Source organism: Bombina bombina, chromosome 7, assembly GCF_027579735.1.
Source record: "Bombina bombina isolate aBomBom1 chromosome 7, aBomBom1.pri, whole genome shotgun sequence".
Classification (NCBI taxonomy): Eukaryota; Metazoa; Chordata; class Amphibia; order Anura; family Bombinatoridae; genus Bombina; species Bombina bombina.
The window spans coordinates 52,641,084-52,653,634 of record NC_069505.1 but is presented as its reverse complement, the minus strand read 5'-3'; the positions used below and the strand labels follow the sequence as shown (position 1 = coordinate 52,653,634).

Below are 12,551 nucleotides of genomic sequence, written 5' to 3'. Positions count from 1 at the left end.
TGCCAGGGTTGACATGATTACTTTATATAAATATATTCAAGGCCCATATACAGAGATGGCAGAAGCTCTGTTTATTCCAAGAAAATTGTTTGTGACAAGAGGTCAGAATTTAAGGTTGGAGGAAAGGAGATTTAATCTCCAGCAACGGAAACATTTTTTCACTGTAAGAGCAATAAAATTGTGGAACTCATTACCAAAGGAGGTAATGAATGCTAATACCCTGGATAAATGTAAAAATTGTTTGGATACATTTCTGTCTAGAAACAAAATTCATGGATATGATTGCTTGTATTAAATGGGTCACCTTTTAGTGGGATTATTTAAGTTTAACTGGAGCTTTTTGTAAGTATTTTATATTTGTATAAGTTGAACTCAATGGACTTCGGTCTTTTTTCAACCTCATCTACTATGTTACTATGTAGGGTTACAGAATAAGCTTTCAGTCCTGTCCCCCAAGGGACCGCTTATTGATGTCAAGGGTATCAGGAAACCCAGTAAAGGAGCAGCACTACTCCGCTGCTGGAAGACCTCATTGCCATGGGAGTGGTGGTTTCAGTTCTCTCATCAGAGAGGGGACAGGGATTCTACTCAAATCTCTTTGTGGTCCCCAAGAAGGAGGGCACATTCCTCCCTATATTGGACCTGAAAGGGCTCAACAGGTTTGTAAGAGTTCCCACCTTCAAGAAGGAAACAATAAGATCCATCCTTCCCTTGGTTCAGGAGGGCCAGTTAATGTCCACAATAGACCTGAAGGACGCGTACCTCCATATTCCGATAAACCGAGATCACTACCGTTTTCTACAGTTCGCCTTCCTAGACAAGCACTACCAGTTTGTTTTGCTTCCATTTGGACTGGCTACTGCACCACAAGTGTTCACCAAGGTGCTGAGAGCTCTGCTGGCTGTGGTTAGTCTGCAGGGGATCGCAGTAGCTCCTTACCTGGATGACATTCTGGTTCAGGCTTCATCCTTGCCAGTGGCTCAGGACCACAGGCAGAGGTTACTCTTGTGTCTTCAGGCGCACGGTTGGAAGTTCAATTTGGAAAAGAGCTCCCTCGTCCCGGCTACGATGGTAAACTTTCTGGGAACAATCATAGACTCTGTCAGCATGCACACTTACATCACAGAGCAGCGCAGAGAGAAGCTTCAGCGGGCATGTCCCTGCTTCAGTCCAATGCTCATCCTTTGGTAGCACAATCCATAGATGTGGTGGGTCTCATGGTTGTGGCATCGGATTCTATACCGTTTGCTCGCTTTCATCTGAGACCACTACAGTTGTGTATGCTCAGACAATGGAATGGAGATCATTCAGATCTGTCGCAGATCATCTTTCTGGGCCGTCAGACGAGAGAGAGTCTTGTTTGGTGGCAATCCCCAACCCCTGTTCTTCTAGGGACTCAAATCCTGCAGTGGTTGGAGAGACATCAGTGTCGGCATCCCAGAAGTGGAAATTTGGGAGGCGGAGTTCCTGAGCAGACAGACTCTCTACTCAGGGGAGTGGTCCCCGAATCAGGAAGTATTTCTGTAACTAACTCACGGATGGAGCGTTTCCGATATAGATCTGATGGCTTCCCTCTTCAATGCCAAGGGATCCTCAGGTGGGAATTAGTGGATGCTCTACCGGTTCTGTGGAATTTCAACCTAATTTTCTGTTTTCACCAATTGTACTCCAGCCCTGAGTGGTAACTCGGATTAAGCAGGAGCGCATACCTACTATTCTGATAGCCCCTGTGTAGCCATGCAGGACTTGGTACGCAGACCTAGTGAACATGTCGTCTGCTCAGCCTTGGCGGTTGCCTCTTCGACAGGATCTGTTGACTCAGGGCCCGTTCTTTTATCAAAACCTAGATACTCTGAGGCTGACTGCCTGGAGATTGAACATAGGATTGTAGCTCAGAGAGGCTTCTCTGACAGTTTGATTGATACTCTTTGATTGATACAGGCTCGCAAGTCTGTCACCAGACACATCTACTACAAAGTCTGGAGGACTTATCTTCACTGGTGTGACTAGCAAGGTTTCTCTTGGCGTAGAGTGAAGACTCCACGTATACTTCAGTTTCTACAGGAGGGTCTGGAGAAAGGCCTGTCGGCTAGTTCTACCAAGGGTCAGATCTCTGCCCTATCTGTTCTGTTTTACAAGAAGTTGGCTAGCTTGCCAGATGTTCAAGAGTTTGTTCAGGCTCTGGTGAGAATTAAATCTGTTTTCAAGCCTGTTGCTCCTCCTTGGAGCCTAAATTTAGTTCTTAAGGTTCTTCAGCATACTGTTGATATTAAGTTATTCACTTGGAAGGTGGTTTTCCTATTGGCTATTCTCTCTGATCACATAGTATCAGAATTTTCAGCTTTGATGTGTGATCCTCCGTATCTGGTGATCCATAAGGATAAGGTTGTGCTGAGGACTCAACTTGGCTTTCTACCTAAGGTAGGAAATACTCATAACATCAACCAGGAGATTGTGGTTCCTTCACTTTGTCCTAATCCATCATCCTCCAAGGAGAGATTGTTACATAATTTGGATGTGGTCAGAGCTTTAAAGTTCTACCTTCACACTACTAAAGAGTTTAATCAATCTTCTTCCTTATTTATTCTGTATACTGGTAAGCGCAAGGGGCAGAAGGCCTCAGCTATAACCATTTCTTTTTGGTAGAGAAGTCTTTTTCGCATGGCTTACAAGGAAGTGGGTCAAGAATCAAAGCAAATTCCACTTGTGTGGTATCTACCACTTGGGGCTTCAAGAATCAGACCTCAGTTAAACATATATGCAAGGCTGCAACTTGGTCTTCATTGCACACTTTCACAAAGTTCTATAAGTTTGATGTTTTTGACTAGTAATTAGGACTGCCTTTCCCTCCTGAGCATTTATGTACTCCACAGCTTGGGTATTGGTTTCTCATAGGTTAAGAATGTTCATGTGGCCTCTTGCTGCCAATAGAAGAAAAACAAAATTTATGTTTACCTGATAAATTAATTTCCTTCTTGGCAGTGAGAGTCCACGACTCCATCCGAATACTGAATGTGTAGTGGCGGCCGTCCTTTTTTTGCACCTCTGTACCCCTTGTATCTCTCTTCACCTTTTCCTTATCCTCGGCTGAACTACTGAGAGGGTAGGGGAAGTGGGAGGGATATTTATAGTCTTATTTGGGGCAGTGACGTGCAGTGACGTCAGAGGCTGGTGAGACAGTGGCTAGTATATGTCTTCATTCTTTAGATATCCTTTGTTGAAGAAATAGCAATGCACATGGGTGAGCCAATCACATGAGGTATCTATATGCAGCCACCAATCAGCAGCTACTGAGCATATTTAGATATGATTGTCAACAAAGGATATCAAAAGAATGAAGAAAATTAGATATTAGATGTAAATTGGAAAGTTATTTAAAATTACATGCTCTTTCTAAATCATGAAAGAAAACATATGTGTTTCATGTCCCTTTAAATGGTGTCTTGGAAAACTGGTCAACTTAGTAAACATCTGATTTTAGTCTAAAGGATTGTAACAGAAACTCTTGCCACATAACAAAATGCTTGCTCTGATTATGAGATCTAGAAATCCAGGCCCATTAAAATATGTTTAAAACATACTTTTTACTTTAATGCTGCAAATTATGCTTAGAGATTCCTTCATTATTCAGTAAATATAAAAATGTCTCTTGATCCAGTGGTGGCTGGTGAAATTTAAAGATGGTGGGGCACTTGACCCCACCCCTTTAAATAAAGCCACATTCTCAGATGACACCACTAATTCATTAATTAAATAAATAAAAGGTAGACCGAAACACAGAAAAGCACTCGGGGGGAGACATAATCACACAGGGGGGGAGTAAGAGAGACACAGAGGGGGGAGAGAGAGACACACAGAGAAGAGAGAGAGACAGAGGGGCGGAGAGAAAGACAGAGGGGAGAGAGAGAGACAGAGGGGAGAGACAGAGAGAGACAGAGGGGAGAGAGAGAGACTGAGGGAAGAGACAGAGAGACACAGCGGGGAGAGAGAGACAGAGGGGAGAGAGAGACACAGAGGAGAGAGAGAGAGACAGAGGGGAGAGAGAGAGACAGAGGGGAGAGAGAGAGACAGAGGGGAGAGAGAGAGACAGAGGGGAGAGAGAGAGACAGAGGGGAGAGACAGAGAGAGACTGAGGGAAGAGACAGAGAGACACAGAGGGAAGAGACAGAGAGACACAGCAGGGAGAGAGATACACAGAGGGGAAAGAGAGACACAGAGGGGAAAGAGAGACACAGAGGAGAGAGAGAGGTACAGAGGAGAGAGAGAGACAGAGGGGAGAGAGAGAGAGAGACAGAGGGGAGAGAGAGAGACAGAGGGGAGAGACAGAGAGAGAGGGGAGAGACAGAGAGAGAGACAGAGGGGAGAGAGAGACTGAGGGAAGAGACAGAGAGAGACAGAGGGAAGAGACAGAGGCACAGAGGGGAGAGAGAGAGAGAGGGGGGATAGAGAGAGACAGAGGGGGATAGAGAGAGACAGAGGGGAGAGAGAGAGGCAGAGGGGAGTGAGATAGACAGAGGGGAGAGACAGAGAGAGAGAGACAGAGGGGAGAGAGAGACTGAGGGAAGAGACAGAGAGACACAGAGGGAAGAGACAGAGAGACACAGAGGGGAGAGAGAGACACCGAGGGGAGAGAGACAGAGGGGGGATAGAGAGAGACAGAGGGGGATAGAGAGAGACAGAGGGGAGAGAGAGAGACAGAGGAGAGAGAGGGAGAGAGGGGGGAGAGAGAGAGACAGAGGGGGAGAGAGAGAGAGACAGAGGGAGAGAGACACAGAGGGGAGAGAGAGACAGAGGGGAGAGAGAGAGATGGGAGAGAGATAAAGACGGGAGAGAGAGAGAGAGAGAGAGAGACAGAGGAGAGAGAGACAGAGGGGAGAGAGAGAGACAGAGGGGGAGAGAGAGAGAGACAGAGGGGAGAGAGAGACAGAGGAGAGAGAGAGAGACAGAGGGGAGAGAGAGAGAGACAGAGGGGAGAGAGAGAGACAGAGGGGAGACAGAGACAGAGGGGAGAGAGAGAGAGACAGAGGGGAGAGAGAGAGACAGAGGGGAGAGAGAGAGACAGAGGGGAGAGAGAGAGACAGAGGAGAGAGAGAGACAGAGGGGAGAGAGAGAGAGACAGAGGGGAGAGAGAGAGACAGAGGGGAGACAGAGACAGAGGGGAGAGAGAGAGAGACAGAGGGGAGAGAGAGAGACAGAGGGGAGACAGAGAGACGAGAGAGAGACAGAGGGGAGAGAGAGACAGAGGAGAGAGAGAGACAGAGGGGAGAGAGAGAGAGACAGAGGGGAGATAGAGAGACAGAGGCGAGAGAGAGAGAGAGACAGAGGCAGAGGGGAGAGAGAGACAGACAGAGGGGAGAGAGAGACAGACAGAGGGGAGAGAGAGACAAACAGAGGGGAGAGAAAGACAAACAGAGGGGAGAGAGAGACAGACAGAGGGGAGAGACAGACAGAGGGGAGAGAGAGACAGACAGAGGGGAGAGACAGACAGAGGGAGGAGAGTGACAAACAGAGGGAGGAGAGAGACACATAAGTGGGGAGAGAGGGAACACTGAAATGGGGGAGGCACCACTGAATGTTTAAGTAATATTTTAAGTGACTATCAAATGCTAATAGTCTACAATCTATTTTAAATATCTGAAACAGAACAGCACATATGAATGGGAGCATTAATAAATTATTATTTGTTGTCTACATCAGGGTTGTCCAACATACACCTACGGAATCCCTGGTTTAAATGAAATACTATAGCTACAGGAGCCATGGAGAATATTTGCTATAACTCATTCTAAACGGTTTGGTTTCATTTTACATTACCATGCTTTATATAATAATGTTGTGAAAGAGTAAACAAAATACAAAACGATCCTTAAACTGCTGTAAAAGAGTAAAAAACAAAAAACAATAAACCACATTCATTAAATTATCATTTTCAGGCTCTCAAGTCTGCATCTCTTCCTGCTCGGTAAGGAAGTGACAGTGGAACATTCCACTGCGCTTGGAGGGGGAATACAGAACTCTCTTTTTTATTAAATCAAAGCTGGCAGCTGCACAGAGCAGCAACAAAATAATGAAAGTATTTTTTTTCCGTTTTTGTTTTGTTTTATATGATTTAACATCCAGCCCAAACCCTAAGTTCCCCTGACTGATACCTCTCACTGGATTGGGTCAACTCCAAAGATGCCTGCCTCAAATAAGCACTTATGGGCCATGGAATGATCTTAACCACTTTCATCCAGTAGGTGGTGCAGCATGTTGTGTAATGGTGGGCAGACCTGCTTGTGCCTCTCCATTGCACAACATGTAGCTGTGAAAAAAAAAAATGCTGGAAAAAAAATTGCAATTTTTTTTTTTTTAAGCCAATAAAAAAAATATATATTTTTGCCCATATGAGAGGTGAAGCCCTGCCTCTAGTGACTGCACATCACTGGTTTGGGGTATCTTTGCCTCCTTCTGGTGGTTAGGTTGAGTAATTCCCATAGGTTAAGAATGTTCCTGTGGACTCTTACTGCCAAGAAGGAAATTCATTTATCAGGTAAGCATATATTTTATTCTTAAACAACATTCCAATTTACTTAAATTATCTAATTTGCTTCATTCTTTAGCTATCCATTGTTGAAGATATAGCAATGCACATGGTTGAGCTAATCACACGAGGCATCTATGTGCAGGCACCAATCAGCAGCTACTGAGCATATATAGATATGCTTTTCAACAAAGGATATAAAAAGAACAAAACAAATTAGATAATAGAAGTCAATTGGAAAGTTGTTTTAAGATGCATGCTCTTTCTAAATCATAATAGAAAAAAAATGTGGGTTTCATATTCCTTTAAGGTTTAAAATAAATAAAATATGAAAAATTACTGCACAATAAGGTGTTTCACAATAGCTAAACATATGCAACAACGGGGTGAGGTAGTGGGTTTGGTGTGACACACACATACACAATAATTATCAGCACAATTAAAGGGACAGTCTACTCTTATTGTTTAACCCTTTGAGTGCAAAAGTTGGATTTCATTTTTTTCTGTTTTTTTACTATTTAATTTTTTTTTTAATCCCCCCCCAGATCCCCTTATACCGCTGGAAAGGTTAAGCGATTACCTTTCCAACGGTGGGTCTTGGGGGTCTGTAGCTGCTTAGATGCCTGAAATACAGTCTTATAAGCAGCATGCCTCCTTTCCCTATACTTTGTATTGTACATTTTAAATATAGTTGCGCGGTCACGTCATTGCGCATGATTTCACCGCACGTAACGGGAAGCCCCGTTGATGCCTTTCACTATACAGGCCCGATCGCCGGTGTGGGAGTCGGTAGGAGCCCCTAAATTGCTAAAAAGGTGGTTGAGTGCTAGATAATCCCTTTATTACCCATTCCCCAGTTTTGCATAACCATCACGGTTATATTAATATACTTTTTAACTCTGTAATTGCCTTGCATCTAAGCCTCTGCAGACTGACCCCTTATTTCAGTTCTTTTGACAGACTTGCATTTTAGCCAATCAGTGCTATATATCTATATGGCACACATAAACTAGCGCCCTCTAGCTGTGAAGAACTGTCAAAATGAGATGGGGCTTTCTTCAAGGGCTTAGAAATTAGCATATGAGCCTACCTAGGTTTAGTTTTCAACAAAGAATACCAAGAGAGCAAAGCAAATTTGATTATAAAAGTTGTTTAAAATTGCATTCCCTATCTGAATCATGACAGTTTAATTTTGACTAGACTGTCCCTTTTACAGCACATTGATGATTATATTGCTGCTAGTTTATAATCAATATACATTAGTGCTAAAGAGCGCATTACATTTCTGTATTTACAAATATGAACATTATTTATACAGAAATACCTGAACTAGACCTGAAAAGCATCCAGCTATGTAAATATCAGAATTCTGTGGTGGTTTTTTCCAGTCTTTAAACTTTGTGTCTGTTAGGTAGAGCAGGGCATTGCTGTAGGATCCGAAAATTAAAGAATTACTGATCGCCACGCTGCTCACGGGGAAGCTCATACCTTTAAAAAATCCCAAGACCTAAAAAACAAACAAACATAAATTCAGCTACAAACAAAAATCAAAGTCTGTTTAAAGCAAACAACTCATTTTTAAGTTTAACTTGAATCTTATTTTAATATTAAAACAGGGCTTGACAAATTCAGGGAACCACAATGCATTATTATCACTGGCTCCTGTGAATTATCACTAGTTCCTGTGTATTATCACTGGCTCCTGTGTATTATCACTAGTTCCTGTGTATTATCACTAGTTCCTGTGTATTATCACTAGTTCCTGTGTAATATCACTGGCTCCTGTGTAATATCACAGGCTCCTGTGTAATATCACTGGCTCCTGTGTATTATCACTGGCTCCTGTGTATTATCACTAGTTCCTGTGTATTATCACTAGTTCCTGTGTATTATCACTGGCTCCTGTGTATTATCACTAGTTCCTGTGTATTATCACTAGTTCCTGTGTATTATCACTAGTTCCTGTGTATTATCACTGGCTCCTGTGTATTATCACTAGTTCCTGTGTATTATCACTGGCTCCTGTGTATTATCAATAGTTCCTGTGTATTATCGCTGGCTCCTGTGTATTATCACTGCCTCCTGTGTATTATCACTAGTTCCTGTGTATTATCACTAGTTCCTCTGTATTATCACTAGTTCCTGTGTATTATCACTAGTTCCTGTGTATTATTACTGGCTCCTGTGTATTATCACTAGTTCCTGTGCACTGTGCAAACAACTCATTTTTAAGTTTAACTTGAATCTTATTTTAATATTAAAACAGGGCTTGACAAATTCAGGGAACCACAATGCATTATTATTACTGGCTCCTGTGTATTATCACTAGTTCCTGTGTATTATCACTAGTTCCTGTGTATTATCACTAGTTCCTGTGTAATATCACTGGCTCCTGTGTAATATCACTGGCTCCTGTGTATTATCACTAGTTCCTGTGTATTATCACTAGTTCCTGTGTATTATCACTAGTTCCTGTGTATTATCACTAGTTCCTGTGTATTATCACTGGCTCCTGTGTATTATCACTAGTTCCTGTGTATTATCACTGGCTCCTGTGTATTATCACTGGCTCCTGTGTATTATCAATAGTTCCTGTGTATTATCGCTGGCTCCTGTGTATTATCACTGCCTCCTGTGTATTATCACTAGTTCCTGTGTATTATCACTAGTTCCTCTGTATTATCACTAGTTCCTGTGTATTATCACTAGTTCCTGTGTATTATCACTAGTTCCTGTGTATTATCACTGGCTCCTGTGTATTATCACTAGTTCCTGTGTATTATCACTAGTTCCTGTGTATTATCACTAGTTCCTGTGTATTATCACTGGCTCCTGTGTATTATCACTAGTTCCTGGATATTATCACTGGCTCATGTGTATTATCACTAGTTCCTGGATATTATCACTGGCTCATGTGTATTATCACTAGTTCCTGGATATTATCACTGGCTCCTGTGTATTATCACTAGTTCCTGGATATTATCACTGGCTCCTGTGTATTATCACTAGTTCATGTGCATTATCACTAGTTCCTGTGCATTATCACTAGTTCCTGTGTATTATCACTAGTTCCTGTGTATTATCACTAGTTCCTGTGCATTATCACTGGCTCCTGCGCATTATCACTAGTTCCTGTGTATTATTACTAGTTCCTGTGCATTATCACTAGTTCCTGTGTATTATCACTGGCTCATGTGCATTATCACTAGTTCCTCCGTATTATCACTAGTTCCTCCATATTATCACTAGTTACTGTGCATTATCACTAGTTCCTTTGTATTATCACTAGTTCCTGTGTATTATCACTAGTTCCTGTGTAATATCACTGGCTCCTGTGTAATATCACAGGCTCCTGTGTAATATCACTGGCTCCTGTGTATTATCACTGGCTCCTGTGTATTATCACTAGTTCCTGTGTATTATCACTAGTTCCTGTGTATTATCACTGGCTCCTGTGTATTATCACTAGTTCCTGTGTATTATCACTAGTTCCTGTGTATTATCACTGGCTCCTGTGTATTATCACTAGTTCCTGTGTATTATCACTAGTTCCTGTGTATTATCACTGGCTCCTGTGTATTATCAATAGTTCCTGTGTATTATCGCTGGCTCCTGTGTATTATCACTAGTTCCTGTGTATTATCACTAGTTCCTCTGTATTATCACTAGTTCCTCTGTATTATCACTAGTTCCTGTGTATTATCACTAGTTCCTGTGTATTATCACTAGTTCCTCTGTATTATCACTAGTTCCTGTGTATTATCACTAGTTCCTGAGTATTATCACTGGCTCCTGTGTATTATCACTAGTTCCTGTGTATTATCACTAGTTCCTCCGTATTATCACTAGTTCCTCTGTATTATCACTAGTTCCTGTGCATTATCACTAGTTCCTGTTTATTATCACTGGCTCATGTGCATTATCACTAGTTCCTGTGCATTATCACTAGCTCCTGTGTATTATCACTGACTCCTGTGTATTATCACTGACTCCTGTGTATTATCACTGACTCCTGTGTATTATCACTAGTTCCTGTGTATTATCACTAGCTCCTGTGTATTATCACTGACTCCTGTGTATTATCACTAGTTCCTGTGTATTATCACTGGCTCCTGTGTATTATCACTAGTTCCTGTGCATTATCACTAGTTCTTGTGTATTATCACTGGCTCATGTGCATTATCACTAGTTCCTCCGTATTATCACTAGTTCCTCCGTATTATCACTAGTTACTGTGTATTATCACTAGTTCCTCTGCATTATCACTAGTTCCTGTGTATTATCACTGGCTCATGTGCATTATCACTAGTTCATGTGTATTATCACTAGTTCCTGTGTATTATCACTAGTTCCTCTGTATTATCACTAGTTCCTGTGCATTATCATTGGCTCCTGTGTATTATCACTAGTTCCTCTGTATTATCACTAGTTCCTGTGCATTATCACTAGTTCCTGTGTATTATCACTATTTCCTGTGTATTATCACTAGTTCCTGTGCATTATCACTAGTTCCTGTGTATTATCACTAGTTCCTGTGCATTATCACTAGTTCCTGTGTATTATCACTAGTTCCTGTGTATTATCACTAGTTCCTGTGCATTATCACTAGTTCCTGTGTATTATCACTGGCTCCTGCGCATTATCACTAGTTCCTGTGTATTATTACTAGTTCCTGTGCATTATCACTAGTTCCTGTGTATTATCACTGGCTCATGTGCATTATCACTAGTTCCTCCGTATTATCACTAGTTCCTCCATATTATCACTAGTTACTGTGTATTATCACTAGTTCCTTTGTATTATCACTAGTTACTGTGTATTATCACTAGTTCCTCTGCATTATCACTAGTTCCTGTGTATTATCACTAGTTACTGTGTATTATCACTAGTTCCTCTGCATTATCACTTGTTCCTGTGTATTATCACTAGTTCCTGTGTATTATCACTAGTTACTGTGTATTATCACTAGTTCCTGTGCATTATCACTAGTTCCTGTGCATTATCACTAGTTCCTGTGTATTATCACTAGTTCCTCTGCATTATCACTTGTTCCTGTGTATTATCACTAGTTCCTGTGTATTATCACTAGTTCCTGTGAATTATCACTAGTTCCTGTGTATTATCACTGGCTCCTGTGTATTATCACTAGTTCCTGTGTATTATCACTAGTTCCTGTGTATTATCACTAGTTCCTGTGTAATATCACTGGCTCCTGTGTAATATCACAGGCTCCTGTGTAATATCACTGGCTCCTGTGTATTATCACTGGCTCCTGTGTATTATCACTAGTTCCTGTGTATTATCACTAGTTCCTGTGTATTATCACTGGCTCCTGTGTATTATCACTGGTTCCTGTGTATTATCACTAGTTCCTGTGTATTATCACTGGCTCATGTGTATTATCACTAGTTCCTGTGTATTATCACTAGTTCCTGTGTATTATCACTGGCTCCTGTGTATTATCAATAGTTCCTGTGTATTATCGCTGGCTCCTGTGTATTATCACTGCCTCCTGTGTATTATCACTAGTTCCTGTGTATTATCACTAGTTCCTGTGTATTATCACTAGTTCCTGTGTATTATCACTAGTTCCTGTGTATTATCACTAGTTCCTCTGTATTATCACTAGTTCCTGTGTATTATCACTAGTTCCTGAGTATTATCACTGGCTCCTGTGTATTATCACTAGTTCCTGTGTATTATCACTAGTTCCTCCGTATTATCACTAGTTCCTCTGTATTATCACTAGTTCCTGTGCATTATCACTAGTTCCTGTTTATTATCACTGGCTCATGTGCATTATCACTAGTTCCTGTGCATTATCACTAGCTCCTGTGTATTATCACTGACTCCTGTGTATTATCACTGACTCCTGTGTATTATCACTGACTCCTGTGTATTATCACTAGTTCCTGTGTATTATCACTAGCTCCTGTGTATTATCACTGGCTCCTGTGTATTATCACTAGTTCCTGTGCATTATCACTAGTTCTTGTGTATTATCACTGGCTCATGTGCATTATCACTA

At 41.6% G+C, this 12,551-nt stretch overlaps 1 protein-coding gene across 2 annotated transcripts in view; it reads right to left on the bottom strand.

The window, feature by feature from the left end:
- SLC25A45 (solute carrier family 25 member 45) overlaps positions 1 to 12,551 on the bottom strand; it is a 204,048-nt gene that overhangs the window by 59,513 nt on the left and 131,984 nt on the right. For both annotated transcript variants that reach the window (XM_053720103.1, XM_053720104.1), the window contains exon 5: positions 7,848 to 8,030. In XM_053720103.1, the coding sequence (XP_053576078.1) occupies positions 7,848 to 8,030 (183 nt within the window). The remainder of the gene's footprint in view (positions 1 to 7,847; positions 8,031 to 12,551) is intronic.